The sequence below is a fragment of the Temnothorax americanus genome, unplaced genomic scaffold, assembly GCF_048541705.1.
Source record: "Temnothorax americanus isolate GAGA-0224 unplaced genomic scaffold, ASM4854170v1 Scaffold9, whole genome shotgun sequence".
In the NCBI taxonomy this organism is placed as follows: domain Eukaryota; kingdom Metazoa; phylum Arthropoda; class Insecta; order Hymenoptera; family Formicidae; genus Temnothorax; species Temnothorax americanus.
The window spans coordinates 4,175,088-4,199,040 of record NW_027509812.1 but is presented as its reverse complement, the minus strand read 5'-3'; the positions used below and the strand labels follow the sequence as shown (position 1 = coordinate 4,199,040).

Here is a 23,953-nt window from a genome sequence, read left to right as displayed (position 1 = left end):
TATATATAATTATCGATTCTCTACTACGCTATTATTACGTGCGCGCGCGCGCGCGACTATCGTATTAGCAGCCGCTATACATTTTAATAATAATATTAATAGCTGGAACGCATAAAATCCGTGCGCATCGTCGACAACGCGCGATTCTTTCCACTTGACGTGCTTCAAAACGGTGGTCGCTGACCGCGCCGCGCCGTGCCGGTAAAATGCTATTATCCCCCCGATAACGCGCGCGGCAAAACGAAAGAACGTGAAAGAGTTGCGACGCTGCAGCACGCGGCATGTGACAAACGCGTGCTCACGCGAATGTCGCGATCTCGCACCACTCACCAGACGCACCACGCTATGCGCCACCACGCACGGCACGCACCCCGCCGCGTGGACGGTGGACGCGCGTCAGCCATTAAGTAAAGTGTGACTAGCGGCGGGCGACGGCGGGTGTCGGCGGGTCAGCCGAAACACGATCCTGCTCGTGACGGAAAATCGCATAGACAGGACGTCGTCGTCGTTGGTCGTCGTTGTCGCACACGCGGCACACCGCACACCGGTGGCCAGGCACCGGGCGGTGGGCGCGCATGCGTTCGCCGGAGCCGCGCTCCGATTGGTCGTCGCTACATGGTCTGATGTCAGACCACGGAGACTGTGCGATTCAATAATAAGATGCTGGTGAGGTAGATGCCAGTCAGTCCTCAGTTTGATCGCCCGACGCCCGACTTCCCGTTCCCGGTTGTCTCTCTGGAGAGCGCGCGAGAGAGAGAGAGAGAGAGAGCCACTCGCGTCACCCTTGGCGTGGAAGAGAGTTCCGCGCGGTCATTCGAAAGACCGCAACGACTAAAGGCTCAACGAGCAACGGCCACATCCTTCGTTCCGCTCCAACTTGACTTTTCCCGAGATCTGGGATCGTGCTCGTCCACGACGTCCACCAGACGAGACGTAACGAGACGAGACCGTTCTGAGCCAGGTGAGTTTCCGCGCGACCGCGCGCGATCGATATCGGAGTATACGGACTTTTCGGACATTCGGACGTCGGAGTAGTGCGTTGCGCGACTAGGACGCGTTCGTATCCCGCTAACCCCTTGCCGGCCAACCGACGTATTACCGAAGAAAGAACCGCCGCGAAGCCCGTCGCACGACTCGCGCAATACTTATGTATATATCCAAACCTGCGTTGAGAGATCCTACGTGTAATAAAAAGGTTTTGGATCACGGAATGTACTTTTATACGTATCTCAACGTTATTTTTATAATTGTCTTAGAAACATTTTCTAAAGAAAATATGAAAAATTTTTTCCTACGTATGTTGTCCACAAGGTTTACAAAATCGTGTAAACGCTTCTTCAGAAATCCTTCGACGCTAAAAAATTAAATACTACGTGGAAAGAGTATCTCAACGTCATAGGCATGTACATATACATATATATGTTATATGTATACAAGAATAGATTGCGTATCTCTCTTTCAGGAGTGTCAGAGTTATGGGTCTCTTACCGACTACCGCGTAATGCGTTGCGTGACATGAGTGAGACATAGGTACGGCAGATCGGGCAGATGCTAATGCGACTGGATAAGCACGTATGTAATAATACATGTAAATAGAGGCAACGAAACGTAAAGTGACTAAACCTTCGAAGCGTAAAAGAAAGAAACGAAAGTTTTTGAGGTAACAAACTGCACAGGCCACAGCGTGCGCTACAAGCTACGAGCGGTACGAGCTACGAGTCTACAGGTATACGGTTATACGACGTTCTAACGGAACGCGCTGGCACTATGGAGTGCGAAGAGCGAGGAGCGAAACAAACGCACGCGTTCAGTTTTACGCGAGTCACGAGAGCGCCACAGTATTTATGTGAATTCTAATAAGTTCTAATAAGTATGATGTCAAACTGTACCTGCGACGCTGCACGTGCGAACTCACTAACAGTAGGTGACTCTTATAGACACTCGTACGACGACGCGCGAAAGCCTGATGCGCGAACACGTAGAAAAAAGTATCCAACTAAAAACTCAAGCTTCACTAGCTCGGCAGGAACGATAAAGCTAGAGTTTCGAGCGAAAATTTTTTTCTTTTATTTTAGCCGTGCAAGTACGTTAAAAAATTTTCTTTCTTTATTCATTGTCAGTTATATGAAACTTACGTTTTATCAAAGATTTTATTTAAAATACGCGAGAGCGTGCCGTACATTTCTTTTTACACTATACACTATATAATTAATATTTACTCGTGCACTACTTTTCTCTCTCGTTCCAAGAATACACGTACTGTGTGATATTTCTCAATAAATACGTACACGCGCACGCACCTGTCACGACGGCGTGTGGGTGTAAGCGGTGCTGAACGTGCGTCTCTAATAAAGCTTAAATGATTGATCAATTAACCGAGCGACGATTAATGCGACGGGATCAGGAAGCGCGAGACGTGAACTTTGCCTGCATGCGCGCGATGACTTTAAAATCCGTCATTTACAATATGTTAACGCGCGGACTTGTAAAAGAGCTTATTTGGTGACATTAAAGCTGCTGTTCCGATTATTCCGATCGTGAGACACGCTAGGAGAACATAATTATTAGTATACTTGACGGTCTTTATGAAATATGTATATAATCAAGAGACACGGTAGTGTCTCGCGCCAAGTACACGCGGAGCGAGACCGACCGTGACTCTTTTACGCGACGCGACGAGTTGCGAGTTATATACATACAATAGATTTTTTTATATCGTCTCTCTCTCTCTCGCGTTTCGCTAAATAATGTACATACATGTACAATATGGCACATCTATCGATAAACCGCGGCCTTCGAGTATGTCAAAACATAATATTTTCGTAACACGTTCTTAATACACATTTCAAAAAAAACTAAAGACGCTGATAATACGTTCGTAATACTGGCGTGAGATACGACGTAAGATAACGTCGTGTCGCGTCGTGTCGTATCTTCTACAAATCGCTATACTGAGAAAAAAATATTTAATCCGATATGTGCAGCTAAACATTTTACGTAGTTTGACTACACATTAGTTGACGTACGTACGTCTTGATTAAAAAATTTGGATGCGGTTGACAAGGAATGTACTATATCTTTTTTAGTGCAACTTAATACGTGTTGAAACAACTAATATTTAGTTAACTAACTAACATGTTTAGCTGCACGTATCGGACTAAATATTTTTTCGGATTAACAAATTTTTTTTCTCAGTGTACTCTTTAATTTACCTAACCGTCGTACTTGCCGCTACCTACTTTACACTTGACCAATATTTGTATTTCACGTCTGCAAATAGACAGCCGTATTTTATGTCGTTGTATGGAATAGATATATGTGCGAGGAAACTCATGTGAATCAGAATAACGTCAAGTTAATGTCAAGTACATAATGCAAGTGCGATGAAGAGGCAACACTCCGCACAGTTTCTTATCATTCGCCGTACTGTTTTGCACGCAAGTAAAGTGCACTTCAGTGCTCCATCAAATAGGCACGTACTTGCACTTGAGTGCGCGATCTTGAATACTTGAATGCAGTATTTAAATATACCTATACATAATTAAGAAAGACAGAGTCACCTGGATTAACAGCTCGGTCTAGCTTAGGGCTTAGGGCTTTTGGGTATACTCGTGTACTCGCTGCGATCATGTTAAATTGTGACGTCAGAGGCGAGAAATGACACGCTGAGAAATCTTGCGTGCCATTTTCAAAGAAAAAGCTATTTGGATAAAAAAAAACATTTAAAATCGCTTTAGCGCACTTGTAAAATGTCATAAAAACGGCCCTTTTCCCTCGACAGTTAATAAACAGCTATAATGACGGTGACGAGGCCTAGTACGCACTATAAGTTACGCGCCTGTGCATATTCAGCCTGCATGTTCACGCGCGTCTAGACGCTGACTGTTACGGATACTGTTTTCGAAGGTAGCGGAAAGCTCTCGGAAAATATGTCCCCGTTATTGTCTCTATATAGATATTCGCGTACACCGCCGCGACGCGCCGCGCCGCAAACGTCTAATTAGCAAACACTCGACGTAACGTAGGTACGCGTAATAATCGCGACAGGGAGAATTGAATTGAATTGAACTGAATTGAATTCACGGTTACGCGCGAATCGCCAGTCGTGCGAGTTTTGCGATAATGCAATAACGGGATAACGCACTCGACCTTCCTACTTGAACTTACATCTATTTTGAGGCTCTTTGCACAAGATTATTCGTAACACACGTTTCGTTACCGATTTCTTTGTGCGTAAGCTAAGTCTAAAAATTTACATATGGCTTATAAGTTCATGGCCAATATTTGACGCAACGTGTCACGAGCGTGTTCTTGTGTTGCAGACACTGTCGCACACGCGAACGAAACGAGCATAATTTTTTTGCTTTTTTTGTTACATTTTTGTTGCCTTAGCCACAATTTTACTTCTTTAGTTGACTCGATAAAAATAGTGATGGCCGTGTCAACTTGGGTTTATATACGTGGTACAGCTACAGGGGAAAAAATGTCGAGCGATATAAAATCTGAAAGATGTACGCTATCGAGATTTTCATTCACGTTGTAAAGTTTAAGTGTCGCGCTGGCGCAGAATAGCTATAAGAGTAGTAGAGTTTCGACGGTTAAGGATGGAACGAGAAAATCGGATTTACTTTTAGAAGACGACAAGATCACAAAGACGTAATCTATTGAGATATTCGTTGAACGTAATGTTTTATGGCGTTGTGCTAGCTCTCAGGGTGGTTGGAAGATGAATTTTCTGAATCAAAGGTTATTGCGATCAACTTGGCAATGGAGCAACTACGTAGCAACAAAATAGAGCATTAGAGAAATGTGTTTTTACTCTTTATATTTAGATTTAGAATATTTAGATTTTCTTTTTATGACTGTGCCAACTATTAATTTTTAGTCGATACAGCCATTTTTTTTTATTGAATCGGCTATAAAGTGAATAAAAATCGTAAATAAGGCAAATCAACAAAGCCAAAAATTTATGTCTAACGTCTATGTATTTTGTTCAACCGTGTGCCGCACAATAGTTGTGCCAACTTAAATAAACAGCTTGAAATTCCATTTCCATGATGCAACGATTTTTTTCCGACAACGTCCGTATAACGACTCTATATGGACTACGTTTACACGACCACGCGACGGTTCATAACCCGGTTTAGTAACTACCGTATACTATCTGATTCAAACGTGTTCTTTTTATCATCATAATGATTACGTAGAGTATAAAATAATCAGTACGTTTTTTCGAAGAATATTCTCTATTTTACATCACATGATAATGTGCGAATAGATCCAAACTTATCACCGCACCAGTTCGATGCAATACGTAGAAAAAACGTTGGATTGACTTTACTCAACGTTTTTACAAACAGTCTCATGTAACGAGAAATAGCTGTATGACCGTGGGGCGACCACAAGTACGATATGAGAAATATATCTGCAAAAGTTGTCGAAAAACGGACTTGCGCGCGATCGAATATCAAGGGGTTTTTACGACGTGTACGTATGTACGCGTGACATTTGCTGGCTCCTGAAACTCCATGTTGTGTCGACGGTAACACGTTCCGCGGATTATGTGATTGATGAAACGAATATCGTAATCAAATATATCGTAACCGAATATCGTGCCGCGGGTCGCGCGGGTTACACGGTCGGGTATACGATAACTCCTCTTATCAGAGGATAGTTCGGAACGGCACGTTTAAGACAAATTTTCGTAAATGTCTGATATTTTGCTCGTCTCTTGCTCGAGATCGCGTCTCTCGCGCGTTGTCTTGTATAATTTTATAAAAGTAATAAAAAAGGTAATATTATCGAAAAGTAAATCATTGATCGTGAAATATGTTGAAATAAAATATAACGTATTTCGCTCTCATGCGAAGTATGACGTTGCGATATTTGAAAATGAAATAGGTCATTATTGTAGCAATGTATCTTCCATTACGTAGCTAGAAATGACGTGAGTTGAATGGATCGTTCGTGCAATAATAATACACGTACCTGATCTCGACGTTTAAGAAAGATACGTGACAGATTTTTCTGAGAAAGAGCGACGATCCTGCGCGAACCGTCGTCAAGCAAAGTTGATTTATCTAGAAACTCTATTGAGATTACTCATCAATTAAGTATGTTATATGCCAATTGAAGGTACGCGCGTGTATAGTAATACGCGCTCGTGGACCGAGCGCGTTCAAAGAGACGGTTAAACGAGATTCCAGAGCGTTAAGATTTTAACGTAACAGATACAGATAAGCGTAAATGATGACCAACATTTATTCCTGGGGTTGGAATGGCACTATAAGTTTCTTTCGAAACATCGACAACAACATTTTGTAAACTCATCGACATTAAGTCAACGTGATTGATTTGAACGTCTTTTTTTTGAACCTGAGAAAAACCGATCAAAATCGTGAGAAATGGATACGTTCTAAAAAAATGTTTTTTTTTCCCTTCGAGTAAAAGAAGATTTTTATTTAAAGCTATACTCACATTTTTCTTGGAAAAAAACTGCAAAAAATATTGAAAAAAGATGTATCGTTTGTTCGGTTTGTTTAAATATGCTCTAGAGAGTATCCTTCAAATGTGCCTTTTCCTTAATATACGTAGATCAACTATAGATGTGTCGACAAACGTAAAAACTCGAGTTGGTTTTATCTTTGCAGATATAGAGCGTCGTACGGAGTAGAAAAGAGTTGGATAACGCGCGTAACGATCCTCCGTCGGCAAGATGCCTGCTCAATTTGAAAGTGTCAACAGTCCCGTGACGCGAGAGTCCGCGATCGGAAATGGAGTGCCGTATTCCGTCGACAGTGACATCGTCATTACGGGCATATCAGGTACGTGTCAGTCGCGCGAATGGCCACAGCACGGCTGGCTGTGCATCGTTATGGGAGCGTAACGCGCATTGAACAACGAAACGTTTTTTTTTCCAGGCCGTCTGCCGGAGTCGTCCAATATCGAGGAGTTTAAGGAGAATCTGATGAAAGAAATGGACATGGTCACGGGTGACGATCGCCGATGGTCAGCGGCGGCCCACGGGATACCGCACAGGTCTGCCAAGCTCAAGGATCTCAGCAACTTCGACGCCTCTTTTTTTGGAGTACATCCCAAGCAGGCACACGCAATGGACCCGCAGCTTCGCATGATGTTAGAAGTCACGTACGAGGCGATAGTTGACGCTGGCGTCAATCCCTCGACCGTGAGAGGATCGCGTACCGGGGTGTTCATCGGTGTCTCTTGTTCGGAAACGGATGACTTTTATATGAGAGATATGGATACCATAAATGGTTCGTCCATTATGAAAAATACGACCGAATGTTTCTTCAGTCACGTCAAGTATTTTTACGTTTTCTACCTACCGCGAGGCAAGATCGTCGTTGACGCCAACGATCTTGCCTAAAGATAAGAAAATGAATCTACGTATTGTATATATATGCGCATATACGGGATGCACACGTTTACGTGCGAATACGCGTTGTTCATATTTTGCTCGTTGTCATAAATATCTATTATATGGTATACGCGAGAGAAGTTATACGATATATCTGCTGACACGGAGAATAAACCGAGAAACTTGCGCGCATCTGCTTGCAGGATACGGATTGCTCGGGTGTTCGAAATCGATGTTCGCCAACAGAGTCTCCTTTTGTTTCGACTTCAGTGGACCTAGTTACGCGGTGGACACGGCTTGTTCCTCGGCCTTGTACAGCATGCATCAGGCAGTGGCCGCAATGCGTAACGGCGAGTGCGATGCCGCGATCGTCGGTGGATTGAATCTCGTATTAAGACCGGCGACCTCGCTTCAATTTCACAAACTGAATATGCTGGCCCAGGATGGCAAGTGCAAAGCGTTCGACGCTTCAGGTGACGGTTACGTGAGGGCCGAGGCGGTGGTGGGGATATACTTGCAAAAGGCGAAGGATGCGCGCAGAGTATACGCCACGGTGATTCACACGAAAACAAACACCGACGGCTACAAATCTCAGGGTGTCACGTATCCCAATGGTGAAATGCAGACGCGATTGATGCGCGAGGTCTACAGCGAAGCGGGAATTAATCCCGCAGACGTGGTTTACGTGGAGGCCCATGGTACCGGTACCAAAGTAGGCGATCCAGAGGAAATCAATTCCATCGACAAACTGTTCTGCAAAAGTAGAAAAACTCCTTTGCTGATTGGCTCGGTCAAATCCAACATGGGTCACTCGGAGCCGGCCAGTGGATTGTGCTCGATCGCCAAAGTGCTAGTCGCGATGGAAGCGGGCGTGATACCCGCGAATTTGCACTTTGATACTCCAAATCCGAACATTCCTGCCTTAAACGAGGGGCGCATTCGAGTGGTCGACAAGGCCACACCGTGGAACGGTGGTCTCGTAGGCGTCAACTCGTTCGGCTTCGGCGGCGCAAACGCGCACGTCGTTCTGCGCAGCAATCCAAAACCAAACGTGTCACCGTTATTAAACATCGCTGACGCGTCGCCGAAATTGGTCGCTGTGTCAGGTCGAACGGAAGAAGCTGTGCATACCTTGCTGGCGAAAGCGCGGGAGCATCGCAAAGACGACGAGTTTCTTTCGCTGTTACGCATAACGCACACGAACGACATCCCCGGTCACAAGATTCGCGGCTACGAGGTACTCGGCGTCGATGGTACGCGGCAAATGGCCGAGGTAGCGAGCTCGAACGAGAGGCGCCCCATTTGGTTCATATTTTCCGGCATGGGCACGCAATGGCCAGGCATGGGTCGTCAATTGTTCGGCATTGAAACTTTTCAACGTAGTTTGCGACGATGCGCGGATGCCGTGGCGCCCCACGGCATCGACCTTATGAATATTATCGTGAACGCTACGAACGAAACGTACGAGAACGTGATGGATGCCTTCGTGTCTATCGCGGCTATGCAGGTCGCCCTCGTGGACGTTTTAACGTCGATAGGCATACATCCGGACGGTATAATCGGACACTCCGTTGGAGAATTGGGTTGTGCTTATGCCGACGGCGCATTTACCGCGGAGCAGACTGTTTTAGCGGCTTACAGTAGAGGCAAAGCGATTATAGACTCCAAGTTGGAACCAGGCGCCATGGCGGCAGTTGGTTTGAGCTGGGAGGAGGCCAAAAAGATGTGCCCGCCCGATATCACGACAGCTTGTCACAACTCCACCGACTCGATCACTATTTCCGGTCCGCGTGAGTCTATACGCAAATTCGTACCGGTCCTGAAGAGCAAAAATATCTTCGTCAAGTTGGTCAACAGTTCCGGCTTCTCTTTCCACAGTAAATACATTGCCCCGGCCGGGCCTAGGCTACGCGCTTCGCTCGAGAAAATCATCCCGAGTCCAAAGCAGAGGTCGGCCAGATGGATCTCCAGCTCCGTCCCCGAGGCTGCATGGGGCAGTCCGCTCGCGCAGCTTAGCTCCGCCGCGTATCACGTCAACAATTTGTTGTCGCCTGTGCTCTTCCAGGAGGCGATCGCGCATGTTCCAGAGAACGCGATAACGATCGAAATCGCGCCGCACTGCTTGCTACAGGCAATCTTGCGCAGATCGTTACCACCAACAGTGACCAATATCGGCCTCCACAAGCGGGACCATTCGGACAATCTGGCTTTTCTGCTGTCTAACGTGGGCAAGCTGTATATGGCCGGTGCGCAACCTGACGTTTCCAAATTGTATCCGCCGATGAGTTTCCCCGTCGGTCGCGGAACACCGATGATCGGGCCCCTGGTCAGGTGGGATCACTCTACCGCGTGGGACGTGGCTGTTTTCAAACGGACATCGGACAGCTCGGGAGAGTGCGTCGTCCAAATTGATCTGTCAAAAGAAACAGACGCGTATCTAGCGGGGCACCAGATAGACGGACGAGTCCTTTTCCCAGCCACTGGCTATATTTTCGTGGTGTGGAAAACTTTGGCAAAACTGCGCGGCGTCGAGTTTGAACGCGTGCCGGTAGTGTTCGAGAACGTGCGGTTTCAGCGAGCCACTATTATGCCGAAGGAGGGAACGGTGAAATTCTCGATAACTATTTTTAAGGGAACGGGCGATTTTGAGATCTGCGAGACCGACGCGATTGTCGTCAGCGGAAACGTCCGCGTGTCCGAGACTATCGAGAAGGATCAGCTGAAACTGCCGCCACCACCAGTACCGCCTACCACGGGGGAGACTTTGCCGTTAAATACCAAAGACATTTACAAGGAACTGAGGCTGCGCGGTTACGAGTATCGCGATATCTTCCAAGGAATCAAATCTTGCGACAACTACGGCGTTGCCGGCGAACTTTACTGGTTCAATCAATGGGTTCCGTACATAGACACTATGCTTCAGTTAAGCATAGTATCCACCAGCCACAAGCTAATGTATTTACCGTCGCGTCTCCAGTACGCCGCGATCGACCCCGTTCTTCACAAACGACTGGTGGAAGACGTACCAGAAGATGGTGGTTTACCAGTGTATCATTACAAGAACATCGATGTCATTAAATCGGGTGGTATCGAGCTCAGAGGCGTGAAATCTTCCTTGGCGCCTCGTCGACAGCAGACTCAAGCCGATCCTAAATACGAACGCTACACTTTCGTGCCCTATGAAAATTCACACAGTCTGGTAGAGGATCCAATGAGAGGAAAAGTGCACGCGCTCACTGTACTCTTGCAAATTATGTGCGAAAACATGATGGCATTGAAATTGAAGACCGTGGAAGTTGCAGGCGAACGAGCTGCCGAAGCTCTCTTGGCGCCGCTTATTCTCGACATTTTTCACGGCGAACTTGGCGCACCTATCGTAAGTGTGTTTTTAACGGCTGAATTTTAATAAATTGTTTTGCTCAAGGTGGAATATTTTTTCATCCAAAATTCTTTAGTGTCGTGTACACGCAGAGAGGCAACAAATCTAGAAATCAATATCTTTCGTTTGAGACAGACTACTATTCCATCACTCAGCCATCTATTCGGCACATTACACTTGATTAACGTACATTGTCACACGGTGTTGAGACGTGGATAGAAACTTTACGAAATAAATGATTAGAAGGGAGAAGTTTGTGCCCCATTCCCATATATGTTACGGTTATTTGAAACAACGTATTTTGTTTTACTAAACTGTTTACTCGTTTCTTGTATATATATATATATATACAAATATATATATATATATTTGTATTATATACAAATTTTAAGAAGCATGTCAACTTACAAATAAAAAACGAGGCATGTCACGATCGATCAATCGACACGTATAGTTTATTCCTATTTGTACGTGCTTTTTTTGCTTTTCTTCTTTTGTATTTAAACGTATCATAAAATCGCTTTGTTTGTTCCAGATTGATTTACAAGTGGTCGTAGTTTCTGCCGACACGTACACGGCGAGTTTGAGCCAAATGAACGTGAACGCTGACATCGTAACGCAAGACGTGACAAAAGCACCTCCCGCTCAGGATGTGCACTTTGTCATAGCCGCGGACGTTCTGTCCAATCAATCTTATACCGTTCTCAAAAACTTGGTAGCTGCCTTAAAACCTGGTTGTTTCGTGCTTCTGGAGGAGACCGCTGCGCAACTGAATTTGAAGACCGCGTTGAAGGAAACGGATCTAACATTGGCCGGAAAACAAATCGATCCCATAGGAAAGACTTATTTGTTGTTGAAGAAGCGGCAGAAAAGCAGCAGGGAACCGACGGTAATACAAATTACGGAAAAATCACTCTCGTGGTTGGACGATGTAAAAGCAGCACTGAAGAAATCTGACGGCGAAGATGATGAAGAAGTGCTTCTTGTATCTCAAGGCGAAGAAACGCTTGGTAATATTACAGGAAAAATTATCTCAAAGTTTCTCAAACTCTCTTTAACTGCCCTGTATTAGGAACAGAAAAACGTTCTCGTTTTTTTTTTATTTGTAGGCTTGGTCGGACTCATGACTTGTATACGACGCGAGACAGGCGGTGCAAATGCGCGTTATGTCTTTATCCAGGACAAGAACGCTCCCAAGTTTGGTTTATCCGTGCGGTCTTACGTCGAACAATTGGACAAAGGATTAATGGCCAATGTGCTAAAAGGAGGACAATGGGGCTGTTATCGACACTTGCCATTGGATCAACCGAGCGACGTGTCTTCCCTACAAGTGGAGCACGCCTATGTAAACACATTGACAAGAGGAGACCTTAGCAGCTTGAGATGGATCGAAGGACCGTTAAGTTACTACCGTTCTGACACGTTTCCCAATATGAAATTTTGCAGCGTATACTATGCTCCATTAAACTTTAGGTAAGTTGTAAATGAGTATTTTGTTTTATTGATACATAATAGTGTAGATAACGAAGACGTGACAACGAGATATAACACGTATATGAACGACAGGGATATCATGTTGGCGAGTGGCAAATTACCACCGGACGCCCTGCCAAATAATATGGCTACGGAAGAATGTATATTGGGACTTGAATTTTCTGGGAGAGACACCGACGGTCGTCGCGTGATGGGCATAGTCGAAGCTAAAGGGTTGGCGACCACTGTGGTCGCGGATCTTGCGTTTCTTTGGGAGGTACCCGACAAGTGGACGTTGGAACAGGCGGCGACGATACCTGTCGCTTACGCGACTAGTTACTACGCTCTGTTTATACGAGGTCGCATGAAAGCAGGCGAAAGCGTGTTAATCCACGCTGGTACAGGCGGCGTCGGTCAAGCAGCGATCGCCATTGCTCTGCACGCTGGTTGTACCGTCTTTACTACCGTCGGCACGCTGGAAAAGAGAGAATATCTCAAGAAAATATTCCCACAGTTGACCGACAGGCACATCGGTTATTCCCGAGATACGAGTTTCGAACAGCTAATACGTGCCGAGACTCAGGGACGTGGAGTCGACATCGTGCTGAATTCACTGGCAGAGGAGAAATTGCAAGCTGGCATTCGGTGCCTGGCGTTCGGTGGCCGTTTCCTTGAGATCGGCAAGTACGATTTGTCGAATGACAGCCGCGTAGGGATGTCAATGTTTTTGAAGAATACGTCTTTCCACGGTATATTGTTGGACGCGCTGTTCGGAGAAGACAACGCGGTGAAAAAGGAGTTGGTGAACCACGTTTCGGAGGGAATCAAGACGGGCGCGATACGTCCGCTCCACGCGACCGTGTTTTCGGACCAACAGCTCGAGCAGGGATTTAGATTCATGGCGACGGGCAAGCATATCGGCAAAGTACTAGTGAAGATCCGTGATGAGGAACCGACGAAGAAGCGTGTCGCAGCACGGCCAAAGACAGTGTCCGCGATTCCACGTACTTACATAAATCCGGAGAAGTCGTACGTCCTGGTCGGTGGTCTCGGTGGGTTTGGGTTAGAATTGGCCACGTGGATGATCGCCCGCGGCGCCAAATTCATCGTTCTCGTGTCGCGCTCAGGCATACGCACCGGTTACCAGGCATTGTGCGCGCGTCGCTGGCGCGAAAGCGGCGTAAAAGTCGTCGTCTTCACGGGGGATGTTACGACCGTCGCGGGTGCTGAGCGCTTAATCCAAGATAGCAACCGGCTGGCTCCGGTAGGCGGTATATTCAATCTAGCCGCTGTGCTACGCGATGCTCTGATCGAAAACTTGGAAGAGGCCGATTTCAAAACGGTCATTTTGCCGAAAGTCAATGTTACAAGGAATTTAGATGCGGTATCGAGAAAGCTCTGCCCATCGTTAGATTACTTTGTGGTATTCTCGTCCGTGTCGTGCGGTCGCGGCAATATGGGTCAAACCAACTACGGTCTCGCAAATTCGACCATGGAGAGACTGATGGAAGAGAGGCAGGCTAATGGTTTACCCGGTCTCGCCATTCAATGGGGTGCCATCGGAGATGTTGGCTTAATTATAGGTAATATATATGTATATGAAAAATGAGTTTTGTAAACTCGACGCTTGACTTGCGCACGCCTTTATTTTATGCTCCTTATAAACACGCGTATCGAAAACAATAATATCAAGTATTATGAATGACGTATGCACATTTTGCATACTATTGTTCTAGATTTATTGTATGAGGACGACTTAGTACCGTTCATGATCACAGTTTCTCTTATGATATTGTTATTATTTCAGAAACGATGGGAGATAACGACACTGAAGTGGGCGGTACTCTACCACAACACATGTCGAGTTGTCTCGCGACGATGGATATATTCCTTCAACAACCGCATCCGGTGCTGGCTTCCTCGGTGTTAGCTGAAAAACATAAAGCCGCGGACGGCAACCAGGCTAACCTCGTCGCAACCATTGCCAATATCCTAGGCATTAAAGATGCTACGTCGATTAATCCCACGACGAACTTGGCCGACTTGGGTATGGACTCGCTGATGGGCACGGAAATCAAACAGACTCTCGAGAGGAACTACGACATCCTCGTGTCGGCTCAAGAGATCCGTGGTTTAACCTTTGCCAAATTGCAAGAATTATCTTCGACTAGTGGTGAGATAGTGAAAGAGCAGCAACCTCTCGCCGCGGCGGCGATCACTACTGCAGACTCAAACGTTTCGATCAACATGCTGCTGATGCAGTGGCCGAGCAACGACTTGCTGCCTAAAGAGGCCCTCGTTCGCTTGAAAACAAAGACGTCCAACGGACCGACGTTATTCGTCGTTCACGGTATCGAGGGTCTCGTTAACGCGCTAGAATATGTGGCCAGCGAACTCGAAAGGCCGTTATGGGGCCTGCAGAGCATTGAGCAGGCGCCTCATGAAACGATACCGGAGTTGGCTGAATTCTATGTGACGACCATTAGAAAAGTTCAGAAGAAAGGACCATATCACTTGGCAGCATACTCATATGGAACTTGCGTCGCCATCGAGATGACTTTGCAATTGGAAGCCGCTGGAGAAAAGGTTGTTCTGAGTCTAATCGATGGTTCGTTGGCATTCGTGCGACAGCAATGTGATATGATTGGCAAATTAGATGAGATGGAAAAGATTACTTCCGAAGGCTGTATGAAAGCGCTGGCATATTTCAGCATACAATTTAATAAGAAAATAACGTTCATTCACGTAAGTATCACAAACGCCTCGCCTTTCTCGTCGTCTTCTTGTATCTTGAACGAAGGAACTGGGGAAAAGCACGAGTACGGAGAACGCGTTAAAGCACACGTTGAGTCTTGATAGACGGCAAACAAAAGTGAACGTATTATAACATAACGGGTGTTTCGTGTTTACGTAACGACGTACGATTTTTTTATCCCTTATAACGTATGCACGAACGTATATCATAACACGTCGTGAACTTGTAGCACATTTTCAAAATCTTACGCAGTCCTTAGCAACTTCAATAATATTAGACGACGTCCGTATCATACGCGCAGAGACGATCTGAGCAACACGACGTGAGATATACTATATAATTTAAATACCTGATTTAGATTCACGTTGCGATGCTTTATTTCAGGCGTATGACGTTTTGAAGCAGAGTAAATCAGATGTGGAGATGTTTGACAAGATGATAGAAGTGATAGGCGACACGCCGTTTACACAGGATGATCTAAAGATTGCCGGATATCTTTTATTCAAAAAATTGGCAGCTGCTGTATTCTATACGCCGACGAAAAAGATCAAGGGACCGGTCACACTGATTAAAGCTGCAGAAAACTTTCTGCATCTAAAAGAAGATTATGATTTATCAACGGTAAGAACGTTATTTTCTTTGTTCCTTGTTTTATCAAACGTTCTTCACGCGTTTCACGGTTGCTTTTCTTTTTATAGTTATTTTGTTATAGCCGTTATAGGGTTGTGAACGACGTGTAACGTAGAAGTTGGATGCGCACACACACACACACACACGCTTTAATGTTTTAATTTACGTTTTAATTTACATTTAATCAAATATCGTTTATATCTAGGCGAGTATCTACAACGTTCGCGCGCGCACGTGCGCATCTAAAAATAAAACGTAGAAACTTACGTTTATCTGTATGTTTAGTAGAGACATGAACTTTGATTCAAGTTGATGAGTTTTATTTTACGCTCGCCACTATTCGTATAGATTTTAGTAGCTTATATTTTTACCCGTGTATATCGATTCTTTACCCTTTTTTCTTTTCAGATTTGCACCCAACCCATAAGAATAGAAGAGGTTTCCGGTAATCATAGGACAATGTTGCTAGGAGAAAGTGCAAAGAAGGTCGCAAGTCTCTTGCAAGCGTAGCTTGCGGAAGAAAAAAGTTTTATTATCGTTGAGAATGCGTACGTGGCATATATATGCCGTGTGTTGCTGATAGAATTTAATATTTTCCATAATATAAGAGAAGTTGCAAAAACATTGTACATATATATCTTATATCTAAAGTTGCAATATTGCAAATACGGCATACTATCGTGCTCCACGGTAACTGAAAAGTTATATGCTGTATAGCGTGACGTGCGTAGTACGTTGCAAGATCCTTTTCGTATATACGTCATCATACTTGAATATTATAGGTTAAACGTGCGTTTGTAAGCAGTTGACGCGTACAAAATGAGAAAGACGCTAGGATAAAAAGAACGCAACTTCTTAATATGATAACTGTACACGTTACCCTTTATTTAAATAAAATACAAAATTTTTTGTAATTTTTAAGTTTAAGATCTTGTTTTAGGATGTTATGTATAAGAATGTTTGTGATTCCTAAAGTGGGCAACGTAAATATCTAACGCATTTACGTTGTATTAATCGTAAGTATAGCCGTACTATTTATTTATATGTATATTACGACGTATCCTATATATTAAAAACGTGATTTTTAATTACTTTCTTCCTTTTACGTAATATATATAGATGGGCTTTTACGTACAACCTTTCATTATATATAACACAATATAAAGTACACGGATGAACGTGTAAGTGACGATAAAATATATCGACTCATACGTACATACATACAATATCTAAAGTATTGATTAAAATCTTTTTATACCTTATATCGATATGTGGATGCCAGTATTCGTCGTGTATGGTTCTCGCGGGTTTCGTAGTCATCCGCGAGAAGAAAGTATATAGGTTTGGTTAAATAGATCTTATTTGTATCTATGCTGAAATTATGTGTCCGTGCACGTTGTATTTTCGTTTTCACTACCTTATAAGCTAAGGAAGAACCTAACGAAAAAAACACCCAATATTTTGGTGGGTATTTATTTAGAATAGCTACTGCACCTCAAATATCGATGAAATTAGGCTTAATCGTTTTGGACCCCCCAATTTTTTATTTTTTTTTTGAAAATTTTTAAAAATTTTTTTAAGTCCCCCAATTTTTTTTTTTTTTTTTTTTTTTTTTTTTAAGTTTTCGACCTGACCGACCTGACCCTTGGTCAGGACCATCCTGACTACATTTTATTGGTCAGGACGACCCTCCCCCCTCCCCCCCCCTTCCCCCTACCCCCCTCTCCCCCCCCGCCATCCGAGTTTGGGTATGGTTAGGTCAGGTTACTTCACCTAGAACCTTTTCATGAATTTCAATTGACGCCGACGTCACGTGTGGTCATGCGACCTTCTTGCCGCTGAAAATGAGCGTCGAGCGTCAGCATGAAAAGGCCCCTTAAGACCGCTAAACCAATAAAGACCATCGCACACAAAATTGCATAGACAAGCATAGCATAAAGGTGCCTTTTCATGCTGACGCTCGACGCTGATTTTCAGCGGCAAGAAGGTCGCATGACCACACGAGACGGCGGCGTCAATTGAAATTCATGAAAAGAAAAACAGCGTCAAAATTTCGGCGTCTTCGCGCTGCTTTGGCTTTGACGCTAAAGCTGAGAAAATCCCAGCTCTCTTTGCTTGACGCTAGCGTCAGCGCGAAATCACGTGATTTCGCGATACGCTGAAACGAGCGTCCCATGAATTCGCACCTTAAGGGGATGCTAAAGCTAAGGCCGAACTTCCTCGACGTCGGTAATGTCAACTCTGTCAACTAAAGCAAAAGCCGAACTGATATTGGAGACCTCGCGTGGTGACAACGCGAAACTCCGGTTTCAGTGTTACCAACTTATTTCAGATTCTATGAAGTGGTGTACATATGTCCGTACACGTACATACACACACCACTGAACCACTGAATTGCTCACACGGACGCACGGTAGAGAGACATATGCTATAGACGCGGCAACGCCGCGCGGCGTTGCCGCGTCTTGGATTCTTTAGCAATACGGCCTGAACCTGAAAATGCTTTCTGGCCGTCCGCGTAGCAGAAGGCAGTAACGTATCAAGGCTGATAAGCACCCGCTTTTTATAAATTACATATATTCTTATGCACACATGCGTATATATATATATATATAATATCTATCTAATTATTATGTGTATGTTTATAATTGTCTGATGACAAATAATAACAGTAGCACAATTGAGAATGTGAATTAGTATACATAGTATATATTGATGCGACGCGGGTACTTATTAGACTTGGCAATTTACTGCATCTCTTGCACCTCAAATAATTTTTTTCTTGTAATGTAAATGAATGATGTAAAACTATTTCAAAGGATCTATCGATCCATTCTTGATGGGGTAAAACAATAACTTCTATAACACAAATGCAATAAATATTAAATTTATATAGTATTGATTTATTACACTCAGTCTCTTAGCATCAGAGTAGAGGGTAACGCAGCTGATGAACAGTATAGATAACAAACTGAATAAAAATCTTAATTATTATAACATAATGATATTAAGAATTAAGATTTTTATTTAGTTTGTTAATTATCTATAACTGCAATGCATAACGTGTGCAGTTTACGCCGAAGCGGCTGTTTTAACGCGAGCGATATGTTTCGTCGACGGATGATTAGCTAATTATGATTGTATACAGAATACTGGATATTTGCGTAAAGTATCGTTGCCTCGCGAATAAAGTCGAAGGACCGTCGAGAAGAGGAAACTCGCAGTGCTTTCATTTCCCTTCCGAGTGCGCTTTTCAATCTTGTATCCGTTTTCGCCCTCGTCTTCGTTTCCATTGTTAGTATGCGACAGCCGTTACTGCACTCCATGAAGAGTATCATTGCTTTGTCGAATAATACATAAGCAAAAGAGATGTTTTTCCTTGTGCTTAGAAATCCAAACAGATTTGATTTCGAGAATCATAAAGAAATTGTATTGTGTTACTTTCTTTCCATCGCGGCGAGTACCTTCTAATCGTTTTTATACATTTATAGTTTACAAGTATACAGAGTACTTGAAAAGAAAGAAAAAAGGTGATCGTCGCGTTTTTTTTTCACAGAGACGGGCAAACGTGTAACTGTGTTCACGTTGCCCGACTAAATCAAACTCGGATGCTACTAAGTATTTAGTTTTTATCCATTGGGACTTTAGGGTGCCGCGAATGCTGATATCAAGAATAATTATAATTTATCTTAGTGGAGTACGTACATCTTTTCGGCTTAGAAACGAAGACGATGACGATCAAACGAACGCTTCCGTTCTTGTCCCAAAATTGTTTTCGTTTTCTTTTGTAGCGAACGTTTCGAGGAATTTGCTTACGACGGTTTGTTAGCGGTAATTAACGATTATACGGAGCCGTCATATTTTACACAACGCGTCGGGAAAAAATTGAATGGTTTCTATATGTATTCAGAGAATGTTGATTCATCATATTATTCTTTCAAACTTGCTTTCTCCTTTTAAAAATTTACACCAAGAGAAACTTTTGTTACATATTACTTTATTTTGATTTTTTTAACATCTTTATTTTTTAAAAAAGAAACGAAAACCGTAGAAGAAAATTATTAAACTTATCTTTATCGTGTTGGAAATTCATTCAATTTTATCGCTACGTGTCTCAACTCTTGTTAAAAACAAAAACTAATTTATAGCTTTATGATTTTACATATAATTGTTAAATTTCAGTTTTGTCAGATGCGATTTGTGCGAGCTTATTTCGTGGAGCAAATATTTTGTTGCGTTTTTTAGAAAATGTTCATCCGATCATTAGCGAAGCGACGCGATCCATTTATATTCGATCACGAGGGACTGCGCAAATTTTCGCATTATTTGCGGATTTTATAACTTTATTGACAAGTATAAGATCTAAGATCTTTCGCATAACTGATTTACGATTAAACTTGCGCTTTATTGAGGCTTAGATGTACACCCGTCTGTATCACGTCAATAAAAATCTGGCTGCAAAACGTGTATGAATTCATTCGTTTAGCAAAGGATGCGCGTTGACCTTAGAAGTGCACGTTGGAATTTCATCCGGAGGGAAAAAACTTTGTCGCATTTTTTTAATCTTTCTGATTCTCAAAATACATTCTTCGTGTATATTTTTTTGTGCAATGCTCATAATATTATTTGATTTTTGTAGATTAATTTTCTTTTCATGAAATATATTTTGGCAACTATGCCGTCTATAGAAAGAAATCTGTCGGACCTGTGCTAACTCGGACCACGTGCGTTTCTGACGTTTAAATATTAGTGAAATTCGGTTAGAGAGAGTGATTGAATTCTCTTAGAAAACAAAAAAATGAACTGTTTCGATTTTTTTTATAGAAATTCGATAGAGATGCTAAATATTAATTTATTAGGTGCGTTCGGGAAGACGCTATTAGTGCTATTTGCTTATTTTATCCTTGTTTTACACCTGATGAAGCGATAAAGATAGAATGATGCAATAGCGCTAATAGCGCGCTTCCCGAACACAGCCATTGTGTTATAAATTCGACGTTCGCTTTTTGCGTGAGACTAGCTGGCATCGGCTTACTATTTCGCTAAACGGGCCTTTCTCAGTAGGATACGTTTCTTTCATTATAATATAGAGAGGAGAAGAAGCTATAGGGATAGATACACATACATTTTGTACGACAATATTGGGGGTCTATCGTTTGTATAATACGATTATTTTTTCTCTGGGCCCGGAGCCTCGTCCACGATGACGATATCGCGGACACGGGATGTCTCCAGGATCGTGCTCCGATTACTTTGTACTAAGAATAATTTTGCATAAATTTCTTTTGTGCCTTTTATATCACATGTATTTTTCCAGCAAAGTTCATTTGTAGAATTTACGCGATGGAAGATATATATAAGACGTACCGCGCCAAATCGGACACCATTTGGGTTTTGCATCTCCGATTTTTTTGAAAATTTTTTATGTTATAGTATTAGTTGAAAAATACCTCCATGATTTTTTTCAAATTTTTTGTCGAACCGTTTTCAAAATATCGATTTTTGAAAAATTACGTTACTTTTTTTTTAAACGCCCATAATTTTACGAAAAATGGGCCAAAAAAATGGGACGTTTTTTTTCAAATTTTTTTTTTAAACACACTTAATAAAAAATATCAAAAAATATTTTCAAACTGTGTTTCTATAAGATTTTCAAAGGACCCCGCACAAAAACCTATGGAAATAGGTTCTCGGCGAATTTGTCTGAAACTTTGGGAAAATGTTGTTCATGTCATCTTGATCAAAAGTTCTCAAGGCAACAACTCTCTTTAAAGCAGAATTTTTGCTCCAAGAGACCTCAAAGATGGATATTTTATCACGCGATCACAGATGATTTCACCCATTCAGCTTTCAGAATAATGATTGTGTGTGTTTGTGTGTGTATTGCATAACCCATAAAACCTAATAACCTAATGTATTGATGAATAACAGTAATAACAGTATGAACCGTCGGGATTAGCGTTATCCAATGTGCACCGCAAGAAGGTTGCGCGATCGGATTTTGCACATTATTATGGCCCTGAAAGAGACCGATCTTGTTCTCGGGTTTCATGGGCATTGCAATACACACACACAATCATCCGTTCTAAAAAAAGGCATGTTAAATCGATACACACATCTCTCGAAGTCTTCTCGAAGTCTCGAATTGCTTTGTTGGCTCTTTTCCGCGATGCTGATTGATTCTGTTGCTGCGCTAACTTCGTGAGCGGCTGTCATAGCATATTTTGACAGTTGTGTGTAATATTAAAGCTAAATAGCGCGCGCGAAGCGCGCGTCTGTGATGTCTAGTTATTCTAAAAGCTGAATGGGTAAAATAATCTGTGATCGCGTGATAAAATATCCATCTTTGAGGTCTCCTGGAGCAAAAATTCTGTTTTAAAGAAAATTGTTGCCATGAGAACTTTTGATCAAGATGACATGAACAACATTTTCCCAAAGTTTCAGACAAATTCGCCGAGAACCCATTTCCATAGGTTTTTGTGCGGAGTTCTTTTTGACAAAAATTTTTGATTTACAAAAAATACGTATTGATCGATTTTCTCCAAAATTTTTTGTAAAAAACTCATCGATTGATTTCACAACTTTTAAGCCTAAATTTATAATGAGATAATAACGGGATCTATTTCTTTTTTCGATTTTTTAATTTCCATCTTTTATTTATCCGTGCTGAAAAATATCTGAAAAGAAAAAATAATTTACACAGGAACTACTATTAATAATTATCTAAGACATAGTGATTACTTACTAAATAGTTTACAAATTGATTTCAGAAAAAAATACAGTGAAATTAAAGCGTTTATTATTTATGCTTGATAAATTTTTTTTTTATTAAGTAGCGTTTATTTTTTTACACGTTTAAATATTTTAAAAATTCGAGATTCAACAGATGATGAAAATTGTTTAAATCTCAAAGTGCCTTCTCCGTCTGGAATTACACAATGATATTTCTGCGTTCCTGTTATTGTTTTAGCTCTAATATATCGCTTGTCTAATGATTCTTTGCACTGAATATAATCTTTGTTAGAGAAGAATTGCGCATAGATATTTGGCAAATTTTCCGACGGAGCACCTCAACAATTTAAAAATTATAAAAATTTTGTAAATCTTAATTTTCATGAAGAAGACTTTGGCTGAATGGCATTATTTTGCAACAGCTCATGGCAAAGGTCCTTGTGATGGAGTAGAAGGAACTGTTAAGAGAATAGCGGCACGAGCAAGTCTTCAACTTTCATATGACGAACAAATCTCAACTCCTCAAGAACTATATATATAACTGGGCGATAAAATTAAATTTTTTGCCAAATATCTATGCGCAATTCTTCTCTAACAAAGATTATATTCAGAGCAAAGAATCATTAGACAAGCGATATATTAGAGCTAAGACAATAACAGGAACACAGAAATATCATTGTGTAATTCCAGACGGAGAAGGCACTTTGAGATTTAAACAATTTTCATCATCTGTTGAATCTCGAATTTTTAAAATATTTAAACGTGTAAAAAAATAAACGCTACTTAATAAAAAAAAATTTATCAAGCATAAATAATAAACGCTTTAATTTCACTGTATTTTTTTCTGAAATCAATTTGTAAACTATTTAGTAAGTAATCACTATGTCTTAGATAATTATTAATAGTAGTTCCTGTGTAAATTATTTTTTCTTTTCAGATATTTTTCAGCACGGATAAATAAAAGATGGAAATTTAAAAAATCGAAAAAAAATAGATCCCGTTATTATCTCATTATAAATTTAGGCTTAAAAGTTGTGAAATCGATGATAGTTTTTTACAAAAAATTTTGGAGAAAATCGATCAGTACGTGTTTTTTGTAAATCAAAAATTTGTGTCAAAAATTTCAAAATCTTATAGAAATACAGTTAAAAAAATTAAAAAAAATTTTTTTGAAAAAAAAAACGTTCTATTTGGCCCATGTTTCGTAAATTTATGGGCGTTTAAAAAAAATAACGTAATTTTTCAAAAATCGATATTTTGAAAACGGTTCGACAAAAAAATTTGAAAAAAATCATGGAGGCTTCTTTCAACCAATACTATAACATAAAAAATTTTCAAAAAAATCGAAGATGCAAAACCCAAATGGTGTCCGATTTGGCGTGGAACGCCCCATATAAACACATGGTGTGTGTGAGTCTGTTACTACGTTTACGCGAGCGTTACTTCTACTGTAGTAATTTACGATAATTCCTTCGCGTAAACGGGATTTTGTAGTAACTTACGATAATTTACTCCGCGTAAACGAGTGATATATCGTAAGTTACTACAGAAGTAACGCTCGCGTTAACGTAGTGTGTGTGTGTGTGTGTGTGTGTGTGTGTGTGTG

The 23,953-nt window shown here is 41.9% G+C and overlaps 1 protein-coding gene across 2 annotated transcripts; it reads left to right on the top strand.

Moving 5' to 3' along the window:
- The first annotated feature begins 667 nt into the window (after positions 1–667).
- Fasn1 (Fatty acid synthase 1) lies at positions 668–16,706 on the top strand. Of its 2 annotated transcripts, XM_077425076.1 has the most exons (11): positions 668–961; positions 1,463–1,572; positions 6,651–6,824; positions 6,921–7,274; positions 7,582–10,754; positions 11,293–11,767; positions 11,867–12,230; positions 12,324–13,813; positions 14,038–14,975; positions 15,370–15,606; positions 16,024–16,706. In XM_077425076.1, the coding sequence occupies exons 3-11, from the start codon at positions 6,716–6,718 to the stop codon at positions 16,123–16,125; spliced, it is 7,242 nt and encodes a 2,413-aa protein (XP_077281202.1). In that variant the 5' UTR covers positions 668–961; positions 1,463–1,572; positions 6,651–6,715; the 3' UTR covers positions 16,126–16,706. The 2 variants fall into 2 exon arrangements, with proteins under 2 accessions (XP_077281202.1, XP_077281203.1); XM_077425077.1 differs by lacking the exon at positions 1,463–1,572.
- The last annotated feature ends 7,247 nt before the right edge of the window (positions 16,707–23,953 follow it).

Bases quoted from the DNA above. Each gene is read 5' to 3' on its own strand.
- Fasn1 (XM_077425077.1), top strand. From the start codon at position 6,716: ATGCCTGCTCAATTTGAAAGTGTCAACAGTCCCGTGACGCGAGAGTCC. The intron at 7,275-7,581 runs GTTCGTCCATTA...ATCTGCTTGCAG, and splicing joins AGATATGGATACCATAAATG to GATACGGATTGCTCGGGTGT. The intron at 11,768-11,866 runs GTAATATTACAG...TTTTATTTGTAG, and splicing joins TCAAGGCGAAGAAACGCTTG to GCTTGGTCGGACTCATGACT.